Source organism: Labeo rohita, chromosome 7, assembly GCF_022985175.1.
Source record: "Labeo rohita strain BAU-BD-2019 chromosome 7, IGBB_LRoh.1.0, whole genome shotgun sequence".
Lineage (NCBI taxonomy): Eukaryota > Metazoa > Chordata > Actinopteri > Cypriniformes > Cyprinidae > Labeo > Labeo rohita.
Window position 1 is genome coordinate 51,638,158 of NC_066875.1, and position 26,682 is coordinate 51,664,839.

Here is a 26,682-nt window from a genome sequence, read left to right on the forward strand (position 1 = left end):
AACTGTGATTATTTCAGGTATTTTACAGCATAAAAAGAAGATGTGAATATGAGCTGTAGTTTTGTTTCAGGAGTGCTGCTCCTCCCTTTGTCATTATATTGTATGTTGATGTTGCCTTTACCCTCGACTGTGCATATGACGAAGTCTGAAGTACAAAAAGAATTAACGTTAAAACTAGTGTGTCCAACCCTCCCGGTCCCGCCCTGAGTTATTAAAGTCAGAGAATCTCTGACATCTTCATCATTGATCCTGAACTCCTTGAATATCTCACACACAGGTAAGACATGCTTTGAAATTTCTTTAAAAGCGGCTGTTAACCTGCTGAATGAATTTTCATCAGTCCAGAGACAGATACAGATAATAACATTGCATTACAGAAAGATTTCACAAATGAGATGGCTGATTGCATTATATTATGTATTAGGATGTTTATTGTGCAACAAATAACAAAATCTCAGAACTGCACTTTTATGAGTTTTGTTTTGTTTGTTTGTTTTTAATTTACCTTTTGCCTAAAGTGTTTGTTATCATTCGTTAAACAGATAGAATTTGCTTCGATATTTTGTTTTATAATTCAGATACACTGATATATGTTTGATTGACTGAAGTGTACAAATATTTGTTGGACCACTATTTCTTCCTTGTGTTCATATACCAATGCAAGCTGTTTTTTGTTTATTTTATTTATTTGTTTGTTTGTTTATACTAGTTTGATCTTAAATTATAGATCTTATTATGCATGTATTGAATGAACATGAGATAGCCTATTTTTTGAATATATTGTATTTTTGGATTACAGTTGAAATTAGTCATAAAAGTGGAAGTCACAATTATGTATTGTTGATTTTTGATGCATTTTTACACACTTTTTTATCTACTCTGGTGGGGGGGGGGAGCTTTTGTGTTATTGGATGGTGCTATCATGTCCGAACAGCTCAACTTTTAGTTCATAGCTACAAACTATGGAATGACTAAAGAGCTGCTGACTTCTAAACCATACATTTAAAAAAAAATGCTCACATTTAGTTTTGAGGATGAATTTTTTAGGATCAGTCAAATTCTGAAATTTTATTCTTACCATAGTAAAAAGGTTGAATGGTTGCACTGTGTCATATATACTGTGGTGTATTTGAATATGCACATCAATTAAGCATAACTTCTTAGATTGCATAGTATAGCTAAGATAGCATCTTAGTTCCACCAAACAAGCAGCCACTGCTGAGATAAAGAAATGTAAAGAGGTTAAGCAACACTCATATGCTTATTTAAGGTTAAACATTTAAAGTGACATAATATTTATCAGTAACATATTGCTAAGTAAACAATGTTAAATAGACTAAGGTGTTGATGAATTGAGAATCCAGGCTCATGCTTGTTTGTGTCTGCAAAGGAATGATAAAAGAAACAAAATGACAGGTAAAATCTTTCATATAAAGTCTGTCTGTGGTTAATGGCTTTTTAAATCAATTTTAAATGGTCCAAAATATTTATAATTTGCTAATTATACAAGCTGAATTGTTTTCTCTTCTTTTTTTTTAATTACAGGTAACAGAAACTTCAAGATTAACAGATATATAAGCACACAAAGATCACTGATGAGGAGAAAATGGATCTATGTGGCTATCCTGGGGATAGCATGTGTGACCCTTGGAGTCAATGGGAACAATACAACAAGCAGTAGCAACTCCACAGGCAGCTGGATATCTTCTAACATGACTACCAACCTGACCCAGACGCAACCACCCAGCATGACCACCAACCTGACCCAGACGCACCCACCCAGCATGACCACCAACCTAAACCAGGTCGGTTCCTTTAACATAACCACAAACTTGACTCAGACAGGTCCTCCCAACCTTACCCAGACGGGCCCTCTTAACATGACAACAAACCCAACCCAGACAGGCCCTCTCAACATGACCACAAACCCAAACCAGACGGGCCCTCTCAACATAACTACAAACCCAACCCAGATTGGCTCTTTTAACATGACCACATACCCAACCCAAATGGGCCTTCTCAACATGACCACAAACCCAACCCAGATGGGTCCTTTTAACATGACCACATATCCAACCCAAATGGGCCCTTTTAACATGACCACCAACCTGACCCAAACACACCCTCACACCACCCAGATGGGCCCTCTCAACATGACCATGAACCCAACCCAGATGGGCCCTTTTAACATCACCACATACCCAACCCAACTCGGCCCTCTCAACATGACCACCAACCCTGGGACCTCTCAACATGAAACCCAACAGATGGGCCCTCTCAACATGACCACATGACCAAACCAACCCAAACCCAACCCAAATGGGCCGTCTCAACATGACCACAAACCCAACCCAGATGGGCCCTTTTAACATGACCACATACCCAACCCAACTTAGCCCTCTCAACATGACCACCAACCTGACCCAAACACACCCTCCCAGCATGACCACCAACCTAAACCAGGTCGGTTCTCTTAACATAACCACAAACTTGACTCAGACAGGTCCTCCCAACCTTACCCAGACGGGCCCTCTTAAGATGACAGCAAACCCAACCCAGATGGGCCCTCTCAACATGACCACAAACCCAACCCAGATGGGCCCTTTTAACATGACCACATACCCAACCCAACTCGGCCCTCTCAACATGACCACCAACCTGACCCAAACACACCCTCCCAGCATGACCACATACCCAACCCAAATGGGCCCTCTCAATATGACCACCAACCTGACCCAGACACACCCACCCAGCATGACCACCAACCTAAACCAGGTCGGTTCCCTTAACATAACCACAAACTTGACTCAGACAGGTCCTCCCAACTTTACCCAGACGGGCCCTCTTAACATGACAGCAAACCCAACCCAGACAGGCCCTCTCAACATGACCACAAACCCAAATCAGATGGGGCCTCTCAACATAACTACAAACCCAACCCAGATTGGCTCTTTTAACATGACCACAAACTTCACCCAAACACACCCTCCTAACATAACCAACATGCTGCCCCAAACACAACCTCCCAATATAACCACCAACCTGACCCAAACACACCCTTCTAACATAACCACCAACCTGACCCAAACACACCCTCCTAACATAACCAACATGCTGCCCCAAACACACCCTCCCAATATAACCACTAACCTCACACAAACATACTCTCCCAACATAACCACCAACCTGACACAAACACACCCTCCTAACATAACCAACATTCTGCCCCAAACACAACCTCAAAACATTACCACCAACCTTACGCAAACAAGTCCTCCCACCGTAACAAACCTGACCCAGACGCGCCCTCCCAACATCACCACAAACCCGACCCAAGCAGGCCCCCTCACTGTAACAAACATCATAACAACGTCAGGCTCTAATACTCAATCACTAGTAAGTCTTGTCTTTTTACTGTTTATAAATGGAAATGGCTATCTTGACTGCTAAAGCGCAAGTTCTTTTTAATTGCAGGAAATCACTAGCAGGGATAACTGCAGGAGGGATAGAGCATGTTTCTCCGCTCCACCTTCCTGTAATCCAGGTGCAGAAGGTTCCTGCTATTTCCTCTCCACAAGAGGAGTAAACGGAAATGCAAATAATTTTACTTTTGAAATCAGTGGCGAGTCAGATGGTTACATTGGAGCCGGCCTCTCTCGAAACAGCAGTGTAAGTGATCAAATCCTGTTGCTTTTTTAATCAGGCATTTATTTTATTAGATTAAAATGCCTCAATATTAAACATTACATTTTGGTTAAATTGAAGAATGGGAATCTGGTTCTCTGACTAATCTACTTTTCTTGCCCATAGGGTCAAGATGCCACCGTCTATTCTTGTGCCAATGTCAATGGTGTACTGAAGTTAATCCGTTCCACACTGAACAATCAAATACTGACTCAGGATAATACAGTAAGGCCCTTATACAAAGAGCATTAATGCATAAAAGCCTAATAAAATATACTAGCTATGACAGCCTCATTCTCTAGTCACTAACTGGTAACACCCAGAAATAACTCATCAAATGTCTTCCTGTAGTTATTTACTCTTGTGGAAGAGTTGTGGCCCGCTTCTTAAGCTCTAGCTCAGTGATATTTGTAGGCTTTTAAACATGAACTGTGCATTTGAATAATTTTTCATTAGTTCACTGCACTGACTACCCATTCCAAAAGTACATTTTCTCATTTTCAGCCATTTTGAGCTATGCTTTTATGTTTCAGGCAATTTTTGTGTCAGAATTGCAAAGATTTTCCCACAGCATTATATATGACATCTCAGTTGTGGTGTCAGTGCCATCTTAGCAGTGCAATATTATTACTTCTGTTGTCCCACAGTTCATCCCGGGAAGCTTCCGTGGCTCAGTGACCGGAAGAAAGATTCAGTGCATTTTCAGTGCTTCAGGTCTCAGCAGCCTCACTCGTGCTGCAACAACAGAAACTTTTGTCTTCCTTTTAACAGGCAGCGTATCAAATGGTCAGTGCATCACTTTGATCAACTAACTGACATATATTTTGTTTTGAAGCAGAAGTAAACAATTTTCTTTCCTCTACTCCTTTTCCCAGGTGTACTAGATTCTCCAGTCAGCAGACTGGCCACAAGTGGGTCAGTGGACTTAAGCAACCCGAACAGCACTGACGTTTCAGTAATAATACCCAGTACAAATGACACTGCATCTAATATCACAGCAACAACAACCACCACTGTGGCATCTACGAACCTGACCCAGACAGTCTATCCCAACATGACCACCAATCTGACCCAGACGCACCCACCCAGCATGACCACCATCCTAAACCAGGTTGGTCCCCTCAACATAACCACAAACTTGACTCAGACAGGCCCTCCCAACATAACCCCAAACTTTACCCAGACAGGCCCTCTTAACATGACCACAAACCCAACCCAGATGGGCCCTCTCAACATGACCACAAACCTGAACCCAACACACCCTCCCAATATAACCACTAACCTCACACAAACACACTCTCCCAACATAACCAACATGCTACCCCAAACACACCCTCCCAACATAACCACCAACCTGACCCAAACACACCCTCTTAACATGACCAACATGCTGCCCCAAACACAACCTCCCAACATAACCACCAACCTGACCCAAACACACCCTCCTAACGTAACCAACATCCTGCCCCAAACACAACCTCCCAACATTACCACCAACCTGACCCAAACACAACCTCCCAACATAACCACCAACCTGACACAAACACACCCTCCTAACATAACCAACATTCTGCCCCAAACACAACCTCCCAACATTACCACCAACCTTACCCAAACAAGTCCTCCCACCGTAACAAACCTGACCCAGACACGCCCTCCCAACATCACCACAAACCCGACCCAGGCAGGCCCCCTCACTGTAACAAACATCATAACAACGTCAGGCTCTAATACTCAATCACTAGTAAGTCTTGTCTTTTTACTGTTTATAAATGGAAATGGCTATCTTGACTGGTGAAACGCAAATTCTTTTTTATTTCAGGAAATCGCTAACAGGGATAACTGCAGGAGGGACAGAGCATGTTTCTCCGCTCCACCTTCCTGTAATCCAGGTGCAGAGGGTTCCTGCTATTTCCTCTCCACAAGAGGAGTAAGCGGAAATGCAGATAATTTTACCTTTGAACTCAGTGGCGAATCTGATGGTTACATCGGAGCCGGTCTCTCTCGAGACAGCAGTGTAAGAGATCAAATCCTGTTGCTTTTTAAATCATGTATTTCCTTTAATAGAACATAAAATTTAAACACTGTAATTTTAAACTGTAAGTTTGATTCTCTCACTAATTTACTTTTCACATCCTCAGGGTCAAGGAGCCACCGTCTATTCTTGCGCCAACGTCAATGGTGCACTGAGGTTCTTCCGTTCCACGCTGAACAATCAAATACTGAGTCAGGATAATACAGTAAGACCCCTTTTCAGAGAGGCTTCTCTACCAAAAAATACTATGCCAATATTAGCAAAGTATATTCTTAACACTAAACAATATAGTAGAATATGAAAACAGGGAAAGGTACTATCCACACAGGTCTCAAAGGTCACCTCTAAAATCTGTGTAAAGATGCAAGAATGCATAAAAGCCAATTAAGACATACCGCAACATACAAAAATAGACTTTTTCACAGCACTGCATATGCCACCTCAGAAGCAGGATTTGTGCCATCTTTGCAGTTTAATATTCAGCAATATTATTTCTGTCTTGCTGCAGTTCATCCCTGGAGGCTTCCGTGGTTCGTTGAATGGAAGAAAGATTCAATGCATTTTCACTGCTGCAGGTCTCAGCAGCATCACTCGTGCAGCAACCACAGACCCTTATGTCTTCTTATTAACAGGCAGCCTATCAAATGGTGAGTGTAACACTTTGATCAAGTGACATATACTTTGTTTCGTAGTATAAGTAAATGTGTTTCTTCCCTCTGCTCCTTTTCCAGGTTCTCTGGATTCTCCAGTCACTAGACTGTCCACAAATGGGTCAGTGAACTTAAGCAACCCTAACAGCACAGACGTTTCAGTAATAATTCCCAGTTCAAATGCCACCACTGCTGCTCCAAACACCACTGCATCTAATACCACAGCAACATCAACCACCACTGCAGCATCTACGAACCTGACTCAAACGGTCCCCTTCAACACGACTGCAAACTTGACCCAAACACTCAATCCCAACATGACGACAACCTGGACACCAACACAACCTCCAACTTGAACAACCAATCCCAACCAACAACCTGGACACTCCAACCCAACATAACCTCCAACCTGAACCAAACACTCAATCCCAACATGACGACAACCTGGACCCTCCCAACATAACCTCCAACCTGAACCAAACACTCAATCCCAACATGGACAACCTGGACCCTCCAACCCAACATAACCTCCAACCTGAACCAAACACTCAATCCCAACATGACGACAACCTGGACCCTCCAACCCAACATAACCTCCAACCTGAACCAAACACTCAATCCCAACATGACGACAACCTGGACCCGCCAACCCAACATAACCTCCAACCTGAACCAAACAGTCAATCCCAACATGACGACAACCTGGACCCTCCAACCCAACATAACCTCCAACCTGAACCAAACACTCAATCCCAACATGACGACAACCTGGACACGCCAACCCAACATAACCTCCAACCTGAACCAAACAACTCAACCTCCCAACATGACGACAACCTGGACACGCCAACCCAACATAACCTCCAACCTGAACCAAACACTCAATCCCAACATGACGACAACCTGGACACGCCAACCCAACATAACCTCCAACCTGAACCAAACACTCAATCCCAACATGACGACAACCTGGACACTCCAACCCAACATAACCTCCAACCTGAACCAAACACTAAATCCTAACATAACTACAACCGGGACTCAAACACGCCCTTCCAACATAACCACAAACTTGACCACGACAAGACCTGTCAATCTGACAAGCAATATAATACCACCAGGATCTAATACTGTGACCAACGTCAATAATCTAGTAAGCTCTTTACTTTTTTAAACATGGAAATAACAATCCTGACAGTCGAAGTGAAAGTTTCTTTTAAAGGATTAAAAATTACTTTAGCAAGTTGTCTTCTGTACCCAGCCTTTATGTATGTTTTTCGATTAAATTTGACATCTTGTTCACTGCAGGACATTACTGGCAGGGATAACTGCAAGAGGGACAGAGCATGTTTCTCCGCTCCACCGACCTGTAATCCAGGTGCACAAGATACCTGCTATTTTCTTTCCTCAAGAGGAGTAAGCGGAAATGCAAATAATTTTACCTTTGAGCTCAGTGGTGAATCAGATGGTTACATCGGAGCCGGTCTCTCTCGAGACAGCAGTGTAAGAGATCAAATCCAGTTGCTTTTGTAATCATGTATTTCTTTTAATAGAATGTAAAATTTAAACAATGTAATTTTAAACGTTAAGTTTGGTTGCCTTACTAATTTTCTTTTCACATCCTCAGGGTCAAGGAGCCACCGTCTATTCTTGCGCCAAAGTCAATAGTGCATTGAAGTTATTACGTTCCACACTGAACAATCAAATACTGACTCCAGATAATACAGTAAGACCTGTTTTCAGAGAGGCTTCTCTACAAATAATACTATGCCAGTATTAGCAAAGGATTATTCTGAACAGTAAGCAATATAGTAGGATATGAAAACAGGGAATGGTACTATCCACACAGGTCTCAGAGTTTGCATCTAAAATCTGTGCAAAGATGCAAGAATGCAGCAAAGCCAATTCAAATATTCCTAAAATACTAAAATAGACTTTCTCACAACACTGTATATGCCACCTCAAAATGCAGGTGCTATCTTTGCAGTGAAATATTTAGTAATATTATTTCTTTCTGCTGCAGTTCATCCCTGGAAGTTTCCGTGGTTCGTTGAATGGAAGAAAGATTCAATGCATTTTCACTGCTGCAGGTCTCAGCAGCACCACTCGTGCAGCAACCACAGACCCTTATGTCTTCTTTTTAACAGGCAGTGTATCAAATGGTGAGTGCAACACTTTGATCAAGTGACATATATTTTGTTTCGTAGCTTAAATAAATGTTTTTCTTCCCTCTACTCCTTTTCCAGGTTCTCTGGATTCTCCAGTCACTAGACTGTCCACAAATGGGTCAGTAGACTTAAGCAACCCTAACAGCACAGACGTTTCAGTAATAATTCCCAGTACAAATTCCACCACTGCTGCTCCAAACACCACTGCATCAAATGTCAATGCAACATTAAACACCACTGCATCCTCAAACACCACTGCATCTTCAAATGCCACCACATCTACTACCTCTGGAGTATCAACAGCAGTGGTAAGTGGGACCAGGCTGGTGAGCTGTTTTTTGTGTATGTTTGATTGTGTTGCTTTTTGTAGTGAAGGTGAAGTAAAATTTTGGTGAAGTCAGTGATGTTAACAGCTATTGTACTGTGTTGGATGGCAAATTGCTGTAGTATTTCTTTTTGAGGTTAAACTCTTGAGTTTACTTAAGATTTTATACACTTCTTAAACGTTGTCAACAGATATGTGTGAATTTCAGCATTGTATTTCATGGCTAATGTAAACACAACATTGCAGGACAAGGTCACTAAGGACAACTGTAAGAAGGACAGGGCATGTTTCTCCACTCCAGCCAACTGTGAACCATCTAGCTCAAGTAGCTGCTTTTTCGTCTCCACAAGAGGGGTGAACGGAAACTCAGACAATCTCACTTTTGAGCTCAGTGGGGATGCAAACGGTTACATTGCAGTTGGCCTGTCTCAAGACAACAAGGAGGTCTGAAAAAGACTCACATATGGCTCACATATTTCTCACATGTCCACGTTTAAAAATTTAATTGGGTTCTTAAACTTATTTCACTTTTCTTCTCATAGGGTGATGGTGACACCGTCTATTCTTGTGTCAACGAAAATGGTACAGCGAAGTTCATCCGTGCCACGCTAAACAACACCGTTCTGACTCCAGATAAGACTGTGAGACTCCCTTTTACAGAGCATTTTCTTTATGGCCAAGCTTTGCACGTTAGATACTTAACTATAAATGATGTGGTAATGAACAACAACAGGGATACTATAAAATATACAGTAGAACAGTAACAATGCAAAATTTTGACTGTCATGAGCGACAAAAGAGAAACCCACCGCTTTGAGATGGAGGGAAACTTTACTCACTCTGACCCTTACTTTTCAGTGACAAATTTGTACTTGTTTTGTCTTCCAGTTTAGCCCTGGTTCCTTCCGTGGCACTGTGAGCGGCACAAGGATTCAGTGCATTTTCATAGCTGCAGGTCTCAGCAGCACCACCCGTGCTGCAAACACAACCACTTTCCTCTTCTTCTTCACTGGCAACTATACAAACGGTGAGAGCATCACTACAAACAAAGGACTGAAAGAGATTTCAATTGTTAGCAAAATTTAAATGTTTTCTTAATTATTATTTCTACAGGCACTCTGGGGTCTCCGGTCACACAAATGTTTACAAGTTCATCAGTTGATCTAACCAACACTAACAGCTCAGACGTTGCCATAATAACACCCACTACGAATACTACCACTACTACTGTTTCTTCTACTACTACAGCAAAACCTGCTACTACAGCAGGGAGCAATGCACTGCATCATGCTGCATCTCAGGGTAAGAACTCAATACGGCAACATCAGAGCAATGCCTTATAGCCAGGCCAGGCAGAATCTGCATTTTGAAACAAAATCTCTACAGTGTGTTTAAAAGAGTGACACAAATGACTACTCTTTAGCTGCTAAATGCTCTTATTTGAAATGCACGGGGGCATGATACAATACATATTTGTACGACAGGCAGAACAATACAGAAACATTTCTGACCTCTTGCCAATAGAAGTAGTATCATTTTTTTTTAAGTCAGATAGCTGAGCAAAAAGATTAGGATGAAGCGTTCAAATGTCTTCAATAAATTAATTATTCCTTTTTTTTTTCTTGTCTTTTCAGCTGCTCTGGTAATTCTCTCAGGAATCCTTGCAGTCCTCCTGTTGTAAGGATGCTGCCAACATGTCATTTGCTTTCTGAAATTGGTCGATGAGCACTGAACGCTTGATGAACCCAACACCAAGAATATGTTATTCAGCATATTTATAACTGTTATAACTGTGCAATATTGCAACACTGGGAACAATGAAGAAAGAAGCTGAAAATATAGGGAAGAGGGCAATACATCATTTATTTAATCTTTGTGCGTGTGAGAAAGAGAGTGTGTGTTTGTGAGTGTGTTTTTTGCGAACATTAGTGTTTGTATTCTACTAATGTACTGTTACTTAAAATGAGGCACAGAGAGGACTGATATAAATGAGTATAATCAGTCTATTAATTTAATTGTGTAAGTGTGACGCCACCAAGTGGCTGAAATTATCTAAGATAATTATTTTTAAATGTCTTAATTTATTGTTACTGTTGCCTCAAACCATTGATTGCCTGTAAGTTTTAACTAAAGTCACATGTATATTTTTTGAAAAAAAAAAAAAAAAAAAAAAATTATGCATAATAAAATGTTAACAATGAAACTGGTAGATCAGTGTGCTTTTTTTTTTCCCCTCACCAGTGCGTGGAGTAGAGGCCCTTTCACACGGGACGCGGCAGTCGCCAGTGTCCTGCCACTTGTCCTGCACTGCGCTTCATGGCAGGCGTCGCCAAAGATAAAAATATTTTATCTTTTTGTGAGGGGGAGCGGTAGCCGCGTCGGCTTTAACCAATGAGTGAACAGATTATTAACAACCAATCATAGAACATTTAACTGAACTTACGACGGACAGTGGAAAATGGAGGAGAAGGTTGTTTTTTTTTTTTTTAATGCTCCTAAGGCAATTCTTCAAAAAACCTCCACTTGTGCCAATTAATTAATGGCAGGGTGACGCAAACAAAAATTTTCGTTACGTTTTATTTAGTTTTTAATAAATACAAATGTGACCCTGACAGTTGTAATTATGGCAACATCCGCCCGAGACCTCGTCGCGAACACCGGCTCAACAGCACAAAACGCTTCCACTACAAGATAAAGCAGCAGCCGCGCGGCGATTTCACCACGTCCCGTGTAAAAGGGCCTTAAAGGGTTCATCGGATGCTAAGTTGACTTTTTCATGTTGTTTGAACATTAATGTGTGTTGGCAGTGTATGTACAAATCTACCCTATAATGATAAAAATCCATGCAGCGGTTTTTAATTAATCTGTAAAAATAATATCCCCCTTTTCAAATCGAGCCATTCTCAGATGCCTGTCAGTGTGACGTCACACCCACAGAGGCTGCTCCCGCGATAGTTGATTGACATGAGCGTCTTACCTCAGATCAGCTGTCACAGTTCAGTAATTTCGATGCCGAAGCAAGGATGTAAGTTAGACAAGAATATCTCCGATTGAGCGATTGAGGTGTTGTTTTGCTGGATGTAATAATGAACATAGTTCGTCATTTACTCCCGACATCCGAGCCGCTGAAGATGCAGTAGATTACGTTTGTTTGTGAATGGAATGCGCCTCAAGAGCTACATATATCCGTCTATGTTCGCGCAAATCATTCATGATCCAGCTTCACTTACAGCAGAAGTGTGTACAAGCGTTTTTTTATGAATCTATGCGATCGCCTTTCCTTATAACGTGGTAGTTAGAAAGTTTAGCGGCTAAAACACGGCTCATGTAAACAAGATCATCATTCCACAGAGCGAAGAGAGGGGCGGGGTGAGCAGAGCTCATTTGCATTTAAAGGAACAATCTCTTAGAATGAGATTACTTTTGCGGAGCTCATTTTGACAAGGTAGGATAATAGGATAGGATGAATTTTATTTGTCCCAGAGAGGAAAATTTATCTTGGACAAAGTGCTACCATGTTGCTCTGAACAAACAATACTAATAAATAAAGACAAATTAAATAAAACAATTAAGAACATACATTAAAAACACAACAATATATATATATATATATATATATATATATATTGTATAAAGGTAAAATGCAAAACACAGTGAAGTGCTAATATTCTTTGAGTGTGTTGTTCTTCTTGGTAGACAGCTTTATTGAGGTTGGAAGAAATGAAAGTTTCAGTCTATTGGTTTTACACATTGGCATTCGCAGTCTCTTTCCCGATGGCAGCAGGTGGTATTCGCTAAAAAGAGGGTGTTCAGAATCGGTGCTGATACTTATTACTCTTCTCGTCTTGAAAGGGGATGCTGTAAATTAATAATATTTTAAAACTCTTTTGTTGTCTTTTTGTCATAAATTAAATAAATAAATAAATACCGTATGCAGAAGCCGCATTTTGTTAACTTCTACCAACCTTCACTGCAATTTTCACTCAGAAATTAGTAGTAAATTTCACAATAAATTATAAACTAACACATGAAAAATTGTAGAAAGACTGTAATGTAATTTTTCATTAGGACGGTTCTGTAAATGTTCTAAAAAGAAAAACTTTTAAAAAATGCTCTATAGGACAGAAGAGGTGAATGGTCTTTTAATACCAACAAGCATCTTGGATTTCTTTATTAGTAAAGCTATAGTGAAGCCTTATATATTCAATTTTAAATATCCTATATTATGTTTCTTTTGACTTTGCTATTGTCAAACATCTAAACATTTCATCTTATGAACACTAATATAAAAACACAAAATTAAGCACTTGCAATGTAAAAAAAAACCTTTGTGGGTTAATGAAACCAATGCCTCAGCGGATTAACTTAAAAGTTTATCATCCAAAAATAGTTTTTGGTCTGATCACAAACACTCATTGGTCCTTTTTGTTGCATCAGCATGTCACATTTCACATCTCCATCAAGTCATTTTTTCAGCTTCTTTCCAACAACATTATTTACATAGGCAAATAACTGTACGTCTAGTCAAACAAACTGCTCAACCAAGCTTATCAGGGGAAAAAAAAAAAACAAACAAACAAAAACACTAAGCAGACATCTGTAGAAATAAGCAAGTACCATTTGTGTCTGATTAATGTAGGTGGGGATTAAAAATGAATAATGTAAAATAATGATAATGACCTGGTGGTTTTCAAACCGCAAGATGCCTGTATGGGCGCAGTCATAGCGTGCTTCCTCACATGTTCGTGCTCTTCTGAATAAACAAACAATTTAGGAGCATTTACATTTACGTTTTTGGTTTCTGGAACATGCTTTCTAAGCAAACATCTTGTACAAAACTCGCAGTGAATAATGTAAATGTAGATGTAAATGGCACAGAGTGGCAAAGACCTAATGTGAGTGATGACATTTTAAAAATAGCCTTGTGTCATCTAGAATACAGATCTACAGATCTTTTCTTCATGCCGGACCACATGTAGGACGGTGTTTGTGTGCTTTCAGGTAGTTTTGACACGCAGCCTTCATGCATAATACAACAAAATGCAAATATCCATTGATCCAAAAGTCAAAAAGACAGGAAAGATGGCAACACTCACAAGACACAAACAAGATGCAGCATGACAGATAAAGACTGGGAAAACTGTGTTATGAACTGCTTCAGTCTTCATTCACTTCAGAAATTAGTCCTTGGTGTTTCATTGGAAGAAAGTCTTACAGTACACGTTAGACGCCATGGAATAGAGAAGGAATCAAGGTGAAAATGTGATTGCACTGAATTTGAATACAAAAGTGAATACAAACCTTGACATGCTTTAGATAAAAGTGTCCACCAAAGAGATAAATGTAAAATGATGTCTGTTTTTGTTTTTTTGTTTTGTTTTGGTTTGGTTTTTCCAGCTCCAGTCAGAAAGAAAAGTGGGAGGAGTAACAGGATCAGAATCATGTGACTGTAATGTAAAGCTGAACTTATGTGTTTCAGGTACAACATTCATTCAAACCTTCTCAAATGGAAGCAGAAAGAATCACAGATTGCCTAAAATGAACAAGAGGGAATTCAAGAGTCTGTTGTTTCTACTGGGTAAGTAATACATACAGTCATTATGTATGCATTATTTAGATAATGTCATCTAAATACACTTAAACATTATGCAATTATACATCCTAATTAAGTTGCTAATTATTAAGCATTGTTCTGTCTTTCTTATTTCAAGGGTTTTTCTCAGTCCAAACGAAGGCAGGAAGAGAAGGTGAGATTTTGTGACACTATTACGTCTCTTGTTAGTGAATTTGAGCTGCTGTTAAACATTTTTAGACACATGGTGAAAACTCACGACCTTAAACAAAAAGTGAATTACAATAATCAAGCCAAGGTGTGAGTAAGCCTTTCTGCATCAGTACAATATTCTGAAGCTGATAAAAGGCTACTTTAGTAACATTCTTAAAATGAGTGTTAAAAGTCAGCTGCGCATCAAAAATTACCCCAAATTCCACACCTGCACAGAAGAGAGAATCTGGCAATCATCCACTGTACGTTTAAATTACTACATCTATTTACAGCAGTTGAAGTGCCAATCAATAAAACTTCAGTTTTTGAACAGTTTAACTGTAGGAAGTTCTGTTTCATCCAGGTCTGTATTTCCAGTAGAGAAAGGAGATAAAGTTGAAAGTGCTGATGTAACATCAGGTTGAGTGCTAATCTGGGTATCATCCGCATAGCAATGGTAACCCAGACAATACTTTTGAATAATCTGCCCAAGAGGCAACATATAAATACTAAAAAGAGTAGGACCCAATACCGACCCCTGAGGAACACCCTGCCGCAATGGAACAGAAATGGAACGGAGATCTGTTTGCACCAGAATAGACAAATTGAGTGCGTTCCGAAAGATATGAAAAAAATATGAAAGCAGCAATAAGCTACAAGATGAGAGTGAAGAATTGGGAAGAGAGATCAAACAATATCAGATATATATAAAGATGATATTGAAAGATTCTTAAATTATTCTTGTGATGCGAACTGAATTTTCAGCATTATTACTCCAGTCTTCAGTGTCACATGATCTTTTAGAAATTATTCTAATATACTGGTTTGCTGCTCAAGAAACATTTCTGAATATTATCAACGTTGATTCTTCAATGGCTAGAAAGCTCAAAAGAACTGCATTTATTTGCAATAGATACCTTTTGATACATTATAAATGTCTTCAGTATAATTTCAGATTTATTTAGTGCATCCTTCCTGAATAAAAGAATCAATTTCTTCTTAAAGGAGAAGTCCACTTCCAGAACAAAAATTTACTGATAATGTACTCACCCCCTTGTCATCCAAGATGTTCATGTCTTTCTTTCTTCAGCAGTAAAGAAATTATGTTTTCTAAAGAAAACATTTTTCTCCATATAATGGACTGATATGGTGCCCTGAGTTTAAACTTCCAAAATGCATTTCAAATGCAGCTTCAGACGATCCCAAATGCGGTTGTAAAAGATCCTCTCCCTGAACTCTGTGTATTCTGGCTCAAGACAGTTAGGGTATGTTGAAAAACTCCAATCGTATTTTCTCCCTCAACTTTAAAAATCATTTCAAAATCATCCTACATCAGAAGCACCAAGCCAGTCTTCGCAAAGTTAACATGCAAGGTAAAACAGCGATATAGGATGATTTTGAAGTTGAGGGAGAACATGAGATGGGAGCTTTTTGCCATACCCTAAAAAAAAAAACGGTTCAGGCAGAGCGAGTCAAGACGAGCGTTTAAGATTAAAAAGTATATAAATTGTATTATCTTATGAAAATAACCGATCGTTACGCTAGATAAGATCCTTCTTCCTCGGCTGGGATCATTTACAACCGCATTTGGGATCGTTTGAAGCCGCATTTAAACTGCATTTTGGAAGTTCAAACTCGGGGCACTATAGAAGTCCGCTATATGGAAAAAAAAAAATCCTGAAATGTTTTCTTCAAAAAACATAATCTATTTATGTCTGAATAAAAAAAGACATGAACATCTTGGATGGCAAGGGGTGAGTACATTATCTGTCAATTTTTGTTCTGGAAGTGGACTTCTCCTTTAAGTGACCCCAGCATTTGAAAGCTTTTTACAATACTCATAATTTAAAAGCAGAAGGTCATTACTTTATTTATAATATATTATGTGTAAAATTCCAGCAAGAATAGAAATAAATAATTGTAAATACTGGCTTTTCCCTTCAACACATGCTAGTGAACATGGCAACTTGGGGCAGAGCCAGTCAGTCGTCACTATATAGAAACTGGCATGCACAAAACGCTCTGGATGGGAGAAACTACACCTGTAGTCATACTGCATCACAAAGTGACCCGTGGTGGACACTGGATCTGCTGAAGTCGTACAGCGTGAGCAGAGTGACCATCACTAACAGACTTGACTGCTGCGAACAGAGGATAAAGGGGGCAGAGATTCGGGTTGGAAATGATTCTACAAATGTTTTCAGCAACCCAGTGTGAGTCTTTCTGATCAATTCTTCCTAGTGGGCAATTTATCTTGAAAATACATCAAAATGACAGGTCCAATATGCAAATCCAAATGACATCAAAAACTTGAGACATGACAGTGATTTTATGTAAAGTGAACACCAAACATATTGACCTACATTTAACATTAAACCATTTTTTTCCCTCCTCACAATTTCAATGTGGAATTAACTTCCTGTTTTTACCCAATTACCACTGGAAGAACTTGCCATCCAAAGTGAATTTAAAATGATGCAACAGCATCTTGATCAACTCTTGACTAATATTTGATGTCAAATTAATATCAAGGTGCATGCTGAGTTACAAGTTTTCCCAATTTACGCATGAATTTAACTAACATTTATTTGAACTCCGTTACACATAAAATGTAGGAAATATCCAAAATATACATTGTGTTGTAAATAGTTAATCATATCAAATACAGTTATACAATTATGAGTAAAAACAGAAGCAACTCACTGTTTCGTCTTTCTTCAGATGTACTGTGGTTTCTACTATTCCAGCAGGAGCTACGAACAGCTACTCGTGTCAAGGGATGGAGGGACGTTATGTTACTGTGAATATCGCTGGAACTTCAAAGATTCTCACTCTCTGTGAAGTGAGAGTCTATGTGATGTTTCCAGGTAATTCAGAGCTACTTAAACACCCTAGTCTAAACCCCTTCCATTGGATTTTAATTTTTACAGTGTAAATGGTATTATGAGGTAGACGTGCAAAGGAATGTGCAAAACATGAGGCATAATAATAAACACTGTAAACGTGCAATGCGGGCAGGTTACTGTACAGTATTTTTTTAATACATATACACCTTTATACATTAGTGTGCATGGTCAGAGTGGGATATAGTGTTCAGTGCCTGCATTTAGGGTACGCAGGCTAATAGCTGAGGGAAAGAAATTGTTTCTGAGTCTTTTGGTGCGACAGTGAAGGCTCCTATAACGTCTCCCACATAGGAGAGGAGCAAACACAATATATAGCCTATATATTTTTTTTCACTATAGTTCCAGGCATAGTTTTAGTCGAGAACAGGACAAAAATGTCCCAGGTTACGACTGTAACCCTGGTTCCCCGAAGGGAACGAGACGCTGCGTCATCAAATGCTAGGGGAACGCCTCCAGCGTGAGCACGCTCTGAATCACATGTGTAATCAGTCCAATAGAGAAGCGAGATGTCATGGGCGGGTGACGTCATGGACCAGGAAGCTTAAAAGCACGTGCGCCGGCACCGGCATTCAGCTTACATGAGAAGCGAAACGCCAGCAGGGATGCAGGAAGTAGGGCCTGAGACGCAGCGTCTCGTTCCCTTCGGAGAACCAGGGTTACAGTCGTAACCTGGGACGTTCCCCTTCAGGAACTCGAGCTGCGTCATCGCTAGGGGAACGCTATACCCACGCCGCCCTAGTTACAAGTCCCTGTCTAGTGTGTGTGCTAGGACAGGAGAACAGAGGAGCCAGGAGCGACTCGCAGGTCTAAATCATAAAACCTGACAAAGGTAAGGGGCGAGGACCATCCTGCAGCATTGCAAATGTCCTGCATAGGGACACCAGAAAGAAAGGCCTTAGAGGCAGAAATGCCTCGAGTAGAATGGGCCTTAACCCCCAAGTGACAGCATCCACGATCCAGCGGCTAAGAGTTTGCTTAGAAGCAGGGAGACCCTTTTTAGGGTGGCCGTAACAGACGAACAATTGTTCAGATTTTCTCCACAAGGCAGATCTGTGAACGTATGTGTCCAGTGCTCGAACTGGACACATACAGTTAAGCTTTTGCTGGTCCGGATCCCGAAAAGGGGAAAAGGCCTGAAGTACAACGGGCCGTGGTGGTACAGAGGGAACCTTCGGTACATACCCTGGTCTAGGGTACAGAAAAACTTTGGCCATACCAGGGGCAAAGTCCAAATGTGACGGGGCCACAGAAAGGGCCTGAAGATCTCCTACTCTCTTTAGCGAAGATAAAGCTAAAAGAAGAACTGTCTTAATTGACAATAAATGATCAGAGGACTCTTCGATAGGCTCAAAGGGGGGCCCACAAAGAGCCTCTAGCACCACGGCGAGGTCCCAAGTAGGGACCCGAGGTCGTACAGGAGGCCTCAGCCTCAGCGCACCGCGGAGGAAACGTACGACAAGGGGATCCTTGCCCACTGAGGTGCCACCGAGAGGGGCGTGGTAGGCCGCAATAGCCGCCACGTAAACCTTCAGAGTGGAGTGGGCTAACCCTGTGGAGAACCGATCCTGCAAAAACTCCAGCACTGTACCAACTGGGCAGTTAACAGGGTCTTGCTGGCGGTCTCCACACCATGAAGTGAAAAGTTTCCACTTCAGGGTGTACAATTTCCTCGTGGAGGGAGCTCTGGATTGGAGGATGGTCTCAACAACCTCAGTTGAGAGACCGGAAGCTACGAGGCGTGCCCCCTCAGGGGCCACACCCATAACTTCCACAACTCCGGGCGAGGGTGGAAGATGGTGCCTCCCGCTTGCGAGAGGAGATCCCTCCTGACGGGAATCTCCCATGGAGAGCCGTCGAGGAGAGATATCAGGTCCGAGAACCAAGCTCGGGCCGGCCAGTACGGGGCTACTAATAGAAGACGGACCCCGTCCCGGCGCACCCTCTCCAGAACTCCTGGGAGCAGAGCGATCGGGGGAAAAGCGTACAGACGAAGCCTCGGCCCGTCGTCTGTACCATGGCATCCAGCCCCAGTGGAGCTGGATGAATCAGAGAGAACCAGAGGGGACATTGCGCATTCTCCTGAGTCGCGAAGAGGTCCACCTGAGCCTGGCCAAAAACTCTCCAAATCTGCTTCACCACCTCGGGGTGAAGCATCCATTCTCCGGGCCTCGGCCCCTGCCTCGACAGGATGTCTGCTCCCATATTGAGATGCCCAGGAATGTAAACTGCTTTCAGTGAGAGGAGTTTGTCCTGGGACCACACAAGGATCTGGTGCGCCAGCTTGTACAAGGGGCGCGAACGCAGACCTCCCTGGTGGTTGATATAATAGACCACCGCTATGTTGTCGGTGCGCACCAACACATGGTGGCCTATTAGGTCTGGGAGAAAGTGTTTCAGAGCTCGAAACACGGCCAGCATCTCCAGGCAGTTGATGTGCCAAGTGAGATGCCGACCGCTCCACAGACCGCGGGCTGGGTGGCCACTCATGACCGCACCCCAACCGGTGAGAGATGCATCCGTCGCTAGCGTTACGCGGCGACCAGGAGCTCCTAACACCGGGCCCTGAGACAGGAACCAAGGTTTCTTCCACATATCTAAAGTACGTAGGGCTCGCCGCGTGACTTTGATCATGCCGAACGGGTTTCCCCTCGGGGAGAACCCCTTGGTCCTGAGCCACCACTGTAGGGGTCTCATGTACAGCAGGCCAAAAGGTATCACGTTGGACGCAGCTGCCATCAGACCCAGCAGTCGCTGGAACTGCTTTACAGTGAGTGACCGGCCTTCTTTCACTCTCTTGACTGTCGTGAGGATCGACTCGATCCGAGCAGGTGACAAACGTGCCTGCATCGTGGTCGAATCCCACACCACGCCCAGATAAGTGGTCCTCTGTAATGGAGACAGCACACTTTTCTTGGCGTTCAGTCTCAACCCCAGCTCTTTCATATGAGCGAGAACAACATCTCGATGTTGCACCGCCATATGCTCCGATTGAGCCATAATCAACCAATCATCGATGTAATTGAGTATGCGGATGCCCCGGAGTCGCAACGGAGCCAGAGCAGCATTCACACACTTCGTAAAAGTGCGGGGGGAGAGTGCAAGGCCGAACGGAAGAACCCGATATTGGTATGCTTCGCTCCTGAAAGCAAACCTTAGGACCTTCCTGTGTTGAGGAAGGATGGAGACATGAAAATAAGCGTCTTTCAGATCTATTGTCACAAACCAGTCCTCGGACCTGATTTGTGACACAACTTGACTGACTGTCAACATTTTGAACTTCAGCCGCATGACTGAGCGGTTCAACTGTCTTAGATCTAAAATAGGACGCAGGCCCCCATCCTTCTTCGGAACGATGAAGTACCGGCTGTAGAACCCGGATTTTCTGTCCTGAGGAGGAACCATCTCGATGGCCTCCTTCCTGAGGAGAGTTGCTACTTCTTGTTCCATTACCAGACCCTGCTCGGGGCCCACCACAGTGGGAAAGACCCCGTTGAAAGGAGGAGGCGGAGCACCGAACTGAATGCGATAACCCCGCTCTACAGTGTGCAGGACCCATGCAGATACATTTGGCAGTAGTTTCCACGCTGCCAGATAATCTACTAAGGGAACCAGCCTCTCGAGACTGGTCTCTGGATGTTTTTGAACTGCTAGATCGGCACCCTGTAACGGCGCCCCGGCAGGAACTAACCGAACTAACTGTTCTAGAGACCCCCGCTACGTTGCCGGGCGGAAGAGACTGGGGGATGGGCTCGCCGGAGACATTGGTCTCCTGAGGGCACTGAGGAGAGACGGACACCGTGGAATGCGGTGCTACCCGCCCCTCCCCAGCAGGGGCTGCCCTCAGCGGTCCTGCACAACCGTCAGGACTGCTTCGCCGAGGACTTCTTCGCCTGAAGCACAACCCTCAGGTCGGGCCTCGGCTTAGAAGTCCCCGGCTTAGAGCGCCGCTGATCTCGGTCCTGCTGCGGAAGAGCACGAGAGGCGATGCTCTGCTTTTGACTCGCCCTATGTGAGGAGCTGGTACTCGGCTGGGGCTGCTCCCGCCCAGCAGCCCCAAGAGCTAGAACGCGACGAGGGAGGAACCGCTGAAACGCCGCCGCTTGTTTAAGAGCCTCCTGGTACCTGTCGATGACGGAATTGACGGCGTCGCCGAACAGGCCAGAAGGCGCAAGCGGGGCGTCTAGTAGGAAGACCCTGTCTTTCTCCTTCATGTCAGACAGGGTCAACCACAGATGTCTCTCCGCCGCCACCATAGCTGCCATAGACCTGCCGATGGCACGGGCGGTCTCTTTGGTGACGCGGAGAGACAAATCAGCAGTCCTCCTTAGCTCAGAGATGTTATCTTTGCTAATCTCGTCGCTATCGTCTAGCTCTTTCAGCAGATCAGCCTGATATGCCTGCAACACCGCCATTGTGTGCAGACAAGAACCAGCCTGACCTGCTGCCGAGTAACCCTTACCCACTAGCACTGATGTTGTACGCAGCGGCTTAGTGGCTAAGACCGGAGCCTTCAGAGACGATGACACCTCGGGAGACAGATAGCTAGCAAGCGTCTGTTCTACCCGAGGGATCGCTCTATAACCGCGCTCCGTTGTCCCCACCACATTTCCATAATAATCAGAGGCGGGGACAAAGAGACGGGCCGAGTATGGTTTACCCCACGATCTCCACACCTCGAAAAACGGCAGGCTCCGGTGTGAAGGAGGCGGCCTATTACACAGGAAGCGTTCATCTAGTTTGCTTCGCTGCGGTTCGGCTTGTTTCTCGGCAGGCCAGTCGATGTTTAATTTAGCAACCGCACGAGTAACCACCTCCAAAAGCTCCTCATATTGGGGCGAGTGTGGGGCCACCTCAACGCTCTCAGATTCGACCTCCTCAGAGGAAGAAATGGGGAGCGTTGAGGCTGTTCCCTGGGTGGAAGGAACCGCAGAACGGCTTCCGATCCCAGAGAACAGGCCCCGGATCTACCAGGTGAGGAAGGAGATAGGGTTTCACCCATCTCCATTCCCTCCAGTAGATCCAGCTGCGAACCCCACGAGTGCAGCTGATGCGGGCCAGACCCGCGAGGAACGCTGATGAAGGCTCCCTCCGCAAAGAGAGCCTTCCGGGAGCGGAGAGCACGCAGGCTAAGCAGCTCGCAATGCAGGCAGTCGGCCCCCTCGAGAGCCGACTCTGCGTGGTCCGCTCCCAAGCAAACCACGCACAAGCTGTGTGTATCCCCGCTCGGAATAAAGCGCGAGCAAGGAGGAACACACAGCTTGTAACGTGGATTGCTTTTAAGTTTAAGTTTTCTTAATACTTTGGACATTGTGTCTCAAATAAAAGTGGTACAAACTCGCACCAAAAAACAGACACGTTGAAAACACACACACACAGAGCGCTTCGCTGAATGAATGAAGCTGAATGCCGGTGCCGGCGCACGTGCTTTTAAGCTTCCTGGTCCGTGACGTCACCCGCCCATGACGTCTCTCTTCTCTGTTGGACTGATTACACATGTGATTCAGAGCGTGCTCACGATCCCGGCTGGGAAGACACAGACCCGACTGTCCCCGGTCGGCACAGCAAACTGCTATTAACAAGTCAATAAACAAGTTGCGAAAAAAAAACTTTTTGGCTTAGTAGCCCTGACTCCAATCAATCCTCCTTGACACTAACATTTCCATCCATGCTGGGCTAGGCTGTTCCTCTCTCTTACCGAGTGGAAGAACCTTCAAAAAACGCACAGAACAAAAAGTGCCTTACACTTTACTGCATGCACAGTGGTGTAGTGGTGTCAGGAGAAGTGGGCATACTCTTAATTTATTTAAGGTATTGTTTCCGTTATAATATACTGATTCAAATTAGTAATCGACAATTAATTATCATGTTACCACATGCGCGCTTTCCCTGACAAGCTCTGGCGCATGCAGGCGGCATTTCTGTTACGAAGCAGGACGAAGCGGGTGCGGGCCAATCATATTTCAAAAGAAGAAAACAAACGGAACATATGCTTAAAGCTCCACCTAGTTAATCTTATGAAGCTTAAAAGAGGAATTCATATGAGACCGCTTGATGCCGTCCGCTTGCAGTACTAACATTAACTTCGCTTCACGCATGTTTTGTTTTTTTATGTTTTTTTCCCCACCTTATTTCCCGCTCACACTTTTCTCATCCTAATTTTACAAGTTGCAAGTTGCAGAACACACGCAAAGTGCTGGCCGGTGCGGTGTTCTCCAATCGATTCGGGTATTACACAAACATGTTAAACAGACCCGGGACCTGAGGTAATAGATTGGGACCCAGCTGACCATTTACGTACGGGTCTCGGGTCCTCCGTGAAGACCTCTAGATGGACGTTACCCTACTCAAACACTTTAAGATATAAAATATTCTGATTAAAACCATTTATTGACACTATGATATTTTCCAGATAATTTGGCAACAGGACGAACCGTCACACAGTCATCAACCTATGGCACCTGGTTTGCTGAACATGCCATTGACTTCAGTCCAGATTCCAGTATGTTTTGGTCATCATGTTCCTCAACCGATGTTCAGACTAACCCATGGTGGATGGTGGATCTGCATTATATTTACAGAGTAAGCAGAGTTGTCATCACAAACAGACTAGACTGCTGTCCAGAACAAATAAACGGAGCTGAGATCCGCATCGGAAACTCTTTGGAGAACAACGGCAACAACAATCCCCTGTGAGATCCTCCTTCAGTGGCTTTATATCCATAAAAATCCCTGAAAACATGTTTGAAAAAAGATTCTAGAAGTCTAAATGATGTATATCTGTCTCTCTTTAGATGTACTGTGATTTCTAGCATTCCAGCTGGTGTTTCTTCCACCTACCTATGTAACAACATGGAGGGTCGATATGTGAATCTGTTCATCCCTGGAGATTCAAAGATTCTTACTCTGTGTGAGGTGGAGGTCTATGGAGAAGGTTTGATCAAAAAAATTTGCCAATGTATTGTTTTTGAAAATGTAAAATCCAAACAGTTGCATGCTCTCAGTGTTTGACACTAAACCATGTCCATCCTTATTGCAAGTGAACCTGTATTTAATGTTATCTAGGTGTTTCCCTTCTGTCTATGCATGTTCACTCTCATGTACCTTTTAGGTCCTTTTTTCCCAGACCTTTGTGACGGTGAAGCTGAAGTCCAGTTTGAGTCTGTCTGAACCTGATTTGAGAGTTCAGCTCCTGTCACAGGTGAGAGAGGGAAACATACAGAAATCTGAACTCAAATCGTGTTGATAGCAGTTTTAAGAGATCTGCTCCTTTCAGCTGCAAACTGCTCTGGCTAAACGGGGGATGTCTGATGTGACGCTGCAGTGGTCTCATAAACAGAAAGTGATGTGGAAGGAAGCTGCACAAAGTGAATGTGTTCATACAAACACTGGAAAACTGAAAAGGAGTGTTGATTTTGAATTAAAACAATTAAAATAATATGCATATATTACAAATGAAATGGAAAGTGACTTTTTAATGATGTAATGAACTGTTTTATTTACAGCTCAGTGTGCTGTAAGAAAGAAATGATGATGATCATCTTTGATGTTCTTCATTTACATGCTAGAATATTCTCTGTTCCTTAAACGAGAACTCCACTTCCAGAACAACAATTCACAAATAAAATGTCTTTCTGTCTTCAGTCATGAAGAAATGATGTTTTTTCAGGAAAGCATTTCAGGATTTTTCTCCATATAATGGACTTCATTGGTGCCCCGATTTTGAACTTCCAAAATGTAGTTTAAATGCAGCTTCAAAAGGCTGGGAAGAAAGGGGTCTGGGGTGCACGTTCACGACTCTACATACTATTGAATCATGTCAAAAGGTCACGCAGAACGTAGGTGGAACTACAGACCCAGTGTTTACAAAGCGAACGCGCAAAGACTAAGAAAGTGCAAGTAAGTTTGTAAATGTGCACTACAAACAAGACAAAACTATAATGCTGTAAGAAACAGAAAACATTAATCCATTGTTTACCTGGTTCTTTAGTCTATGATTAGCTCACCTCACCTTTTATCTGACAAGTTTTTGGGTTTGAGTCATTCGTTCATCACGTGACAGACTCATAAGATGAACGAACGACTCAAAAAACCAGAAGACTCGACACAGGCGAACTAATTCCAGTACAGAACCTAATAGGATGTTGCGCATGCGGGACTGAATGAATCACTCCCTGAGATGACTCGTTCTTCCCGAGTCACATTGAAGATTCGTTCAAAATGAAAGAATCGTTCAAGAATGACCCATTACTAATTCGTAGCATTGTGGACGCGCATCCCAGAGCCTGTGCTACACAAGCTTTTGTGCTTAAAAAGTATACAAGTTTTTATTTTTAGAAAAAATGACAGATTGTTTTGCTAGATAAGACCCTTCTTCCTCGGCTGTGATCGTTTAGAGCCCTTTGAACCTGCATTTAAACTACATTTTGGAAGTTCAAAATCGGGGCACCAGTGAAATCCATTATACAGAGAAAAATCCTGAAATGCTTTCCTCAAAAACCATAATTTCTTTACGACTGAAGACAGGAAGATATGAACATCTTGGATGACAAGGGGGTCAGTAAATTATTTGTAAATTGTTGTTCTGAAAGTGGAGTTCTCCTTTAATGTTGATTATAAAGTTCATAAAGTTGCATGTAAAAACTGAAAATACTGATTCCTGAAACTGAATTTTAAAACATGCAAACTGATTTCTGTAAAGCTGCTTTGTAGTGCAATTTGTAGTGTATACAGTGCAATTACTTGACAATGTGGAGGTTTATTTAGGTGAAATGTGTATACTTACATTATTTATATTGGCATTATTTTTAGATTTTTCGTTGTTGTTTTTAAATTTTATTTCAGTTAAAGTTTTTTTTTTTTCTTTTTCTTGAAACAATATTTATAACCACTTGATGTCAGCAGCAGCATCATTACTGATGCAATTAAAAAAAAAAAAAAAAAACAAGCAAGTTTAATACATTTCTTAATGATAAAATATTACAAGATTACAGAAACGGTACAAGATGATATGATCAAAAAGTAAAAAAAAAAACATTATTATTTTTCAATTACTTTAACTCATCATAATAATTTATCAATTTAAACTTGATTTTAATTGAAATTAGATTCAACTAAACAAGATTTTTAAAGGGGACATCGGATGCCCATTTT

The 26,682-nt window shown here is 42.4% G+C and overlaps 2 protein-coding genes and 1 long non-coding RNA gene across 6 annotated transcripts; 2 read left to right on the plus strand and 1 right to left on the minus strand.

The window, feature by feature from the left end:
* The first annotated feature begins 217 nt into the window (after positions 1–217).
* On the plus strand, positions 218–11,016 carry si:cabz01007794.1 (uncharacterized). The gene is made up of 16 exons (XM_051116071.1): positions 218–277; positions 1,546–1,845; positions 2,816–3,396; positions 3,475–3,669; positions 3,811–3,909; positions 4,332–4,470; positions 4,560–4,795; positions 5,507–5,701; positions 5,826–5,924; positions 6,228–6,366; positions 8,616–8,845; positions 9,109–9,306; positions 9,405–9,503; positions 9,751–9,889; positions 9,976–10,164; positions 10,497–11,016. Exons 2-16 carry the CDS (start codon positions 1,596–1,598, stop codon positions 10,541–10,543), a joined length of 2,835 nt encoding a protein of 944 aa, XP_050972028.1. The 5' UTR covers positions 218–277; positions 1,546–1,595; the 3' UTR covers positions 10,544–11,016.
* LOC127168922 (uncharacterized) lies at positions 6,556–7,314 on the minus strand. 3 transcript variants are annotated; one of them, XR_007828163.1, is made up of 4 exons: positions 7,231–7,314; positions 6,874–7,029; positions 6,748–6,813; positions 6,556–6,697 (listed from the first exon to the last, which is right to left on the minus strand). It is a non-coding gene; the product is annotated as an uncharacterized LOC127168922 (long non-coding RNA). The 3 variants fall into 3 exon arrangements; XR_007828161.1 differs by having other exon boundaries at positions 6,874–7,137; positions 7,207–7,300; XR_007828162.1 differs by lacking the exon at positions 7,231–7,314 and adding an exon at positions 7,096–7,174.
* Positions 11,017–14,369: 3,353 nt separating the features above from the next.
* On the plus strand, positions 14,370–25,129 carry LOC127168152 (fucolectin-1-like). 2 transcript variants are annotated; one of them, XM_051114744.1, is made up of 9 exons: positions 14,370–14,440; positions 14,574–14,609; positions 16,581–16,839; positions 17,348–17,493; positions 23,942–24,221; positions 24,324–24,463; positions 24,595–24,596; positions 24,641–24,730; positions 24,806–25,129. In XM_051114744.1, exons 1-9 carry the CDS (start codon positions 14,401–14,403, stop codon positions 24,965–24,967), a joined length of 1,155 nt encoding a protein of 384 aa, XP_050970701.1. In that variant the 5' UTR covers positions 14,370–14,400; the 3' UTR covers positions 24,968–25,129. The 2 variants fall into 2 exon arrangements, with proteins under 2 accessions (XP_050970701.1, XP_050970700.1); XM_051114743.1 differs by lacking the exon at positions 24,595–24,596.
* The last annotated feature ends 1,553 nt before the right edge of the window (positions 25,130–26,682 follow it).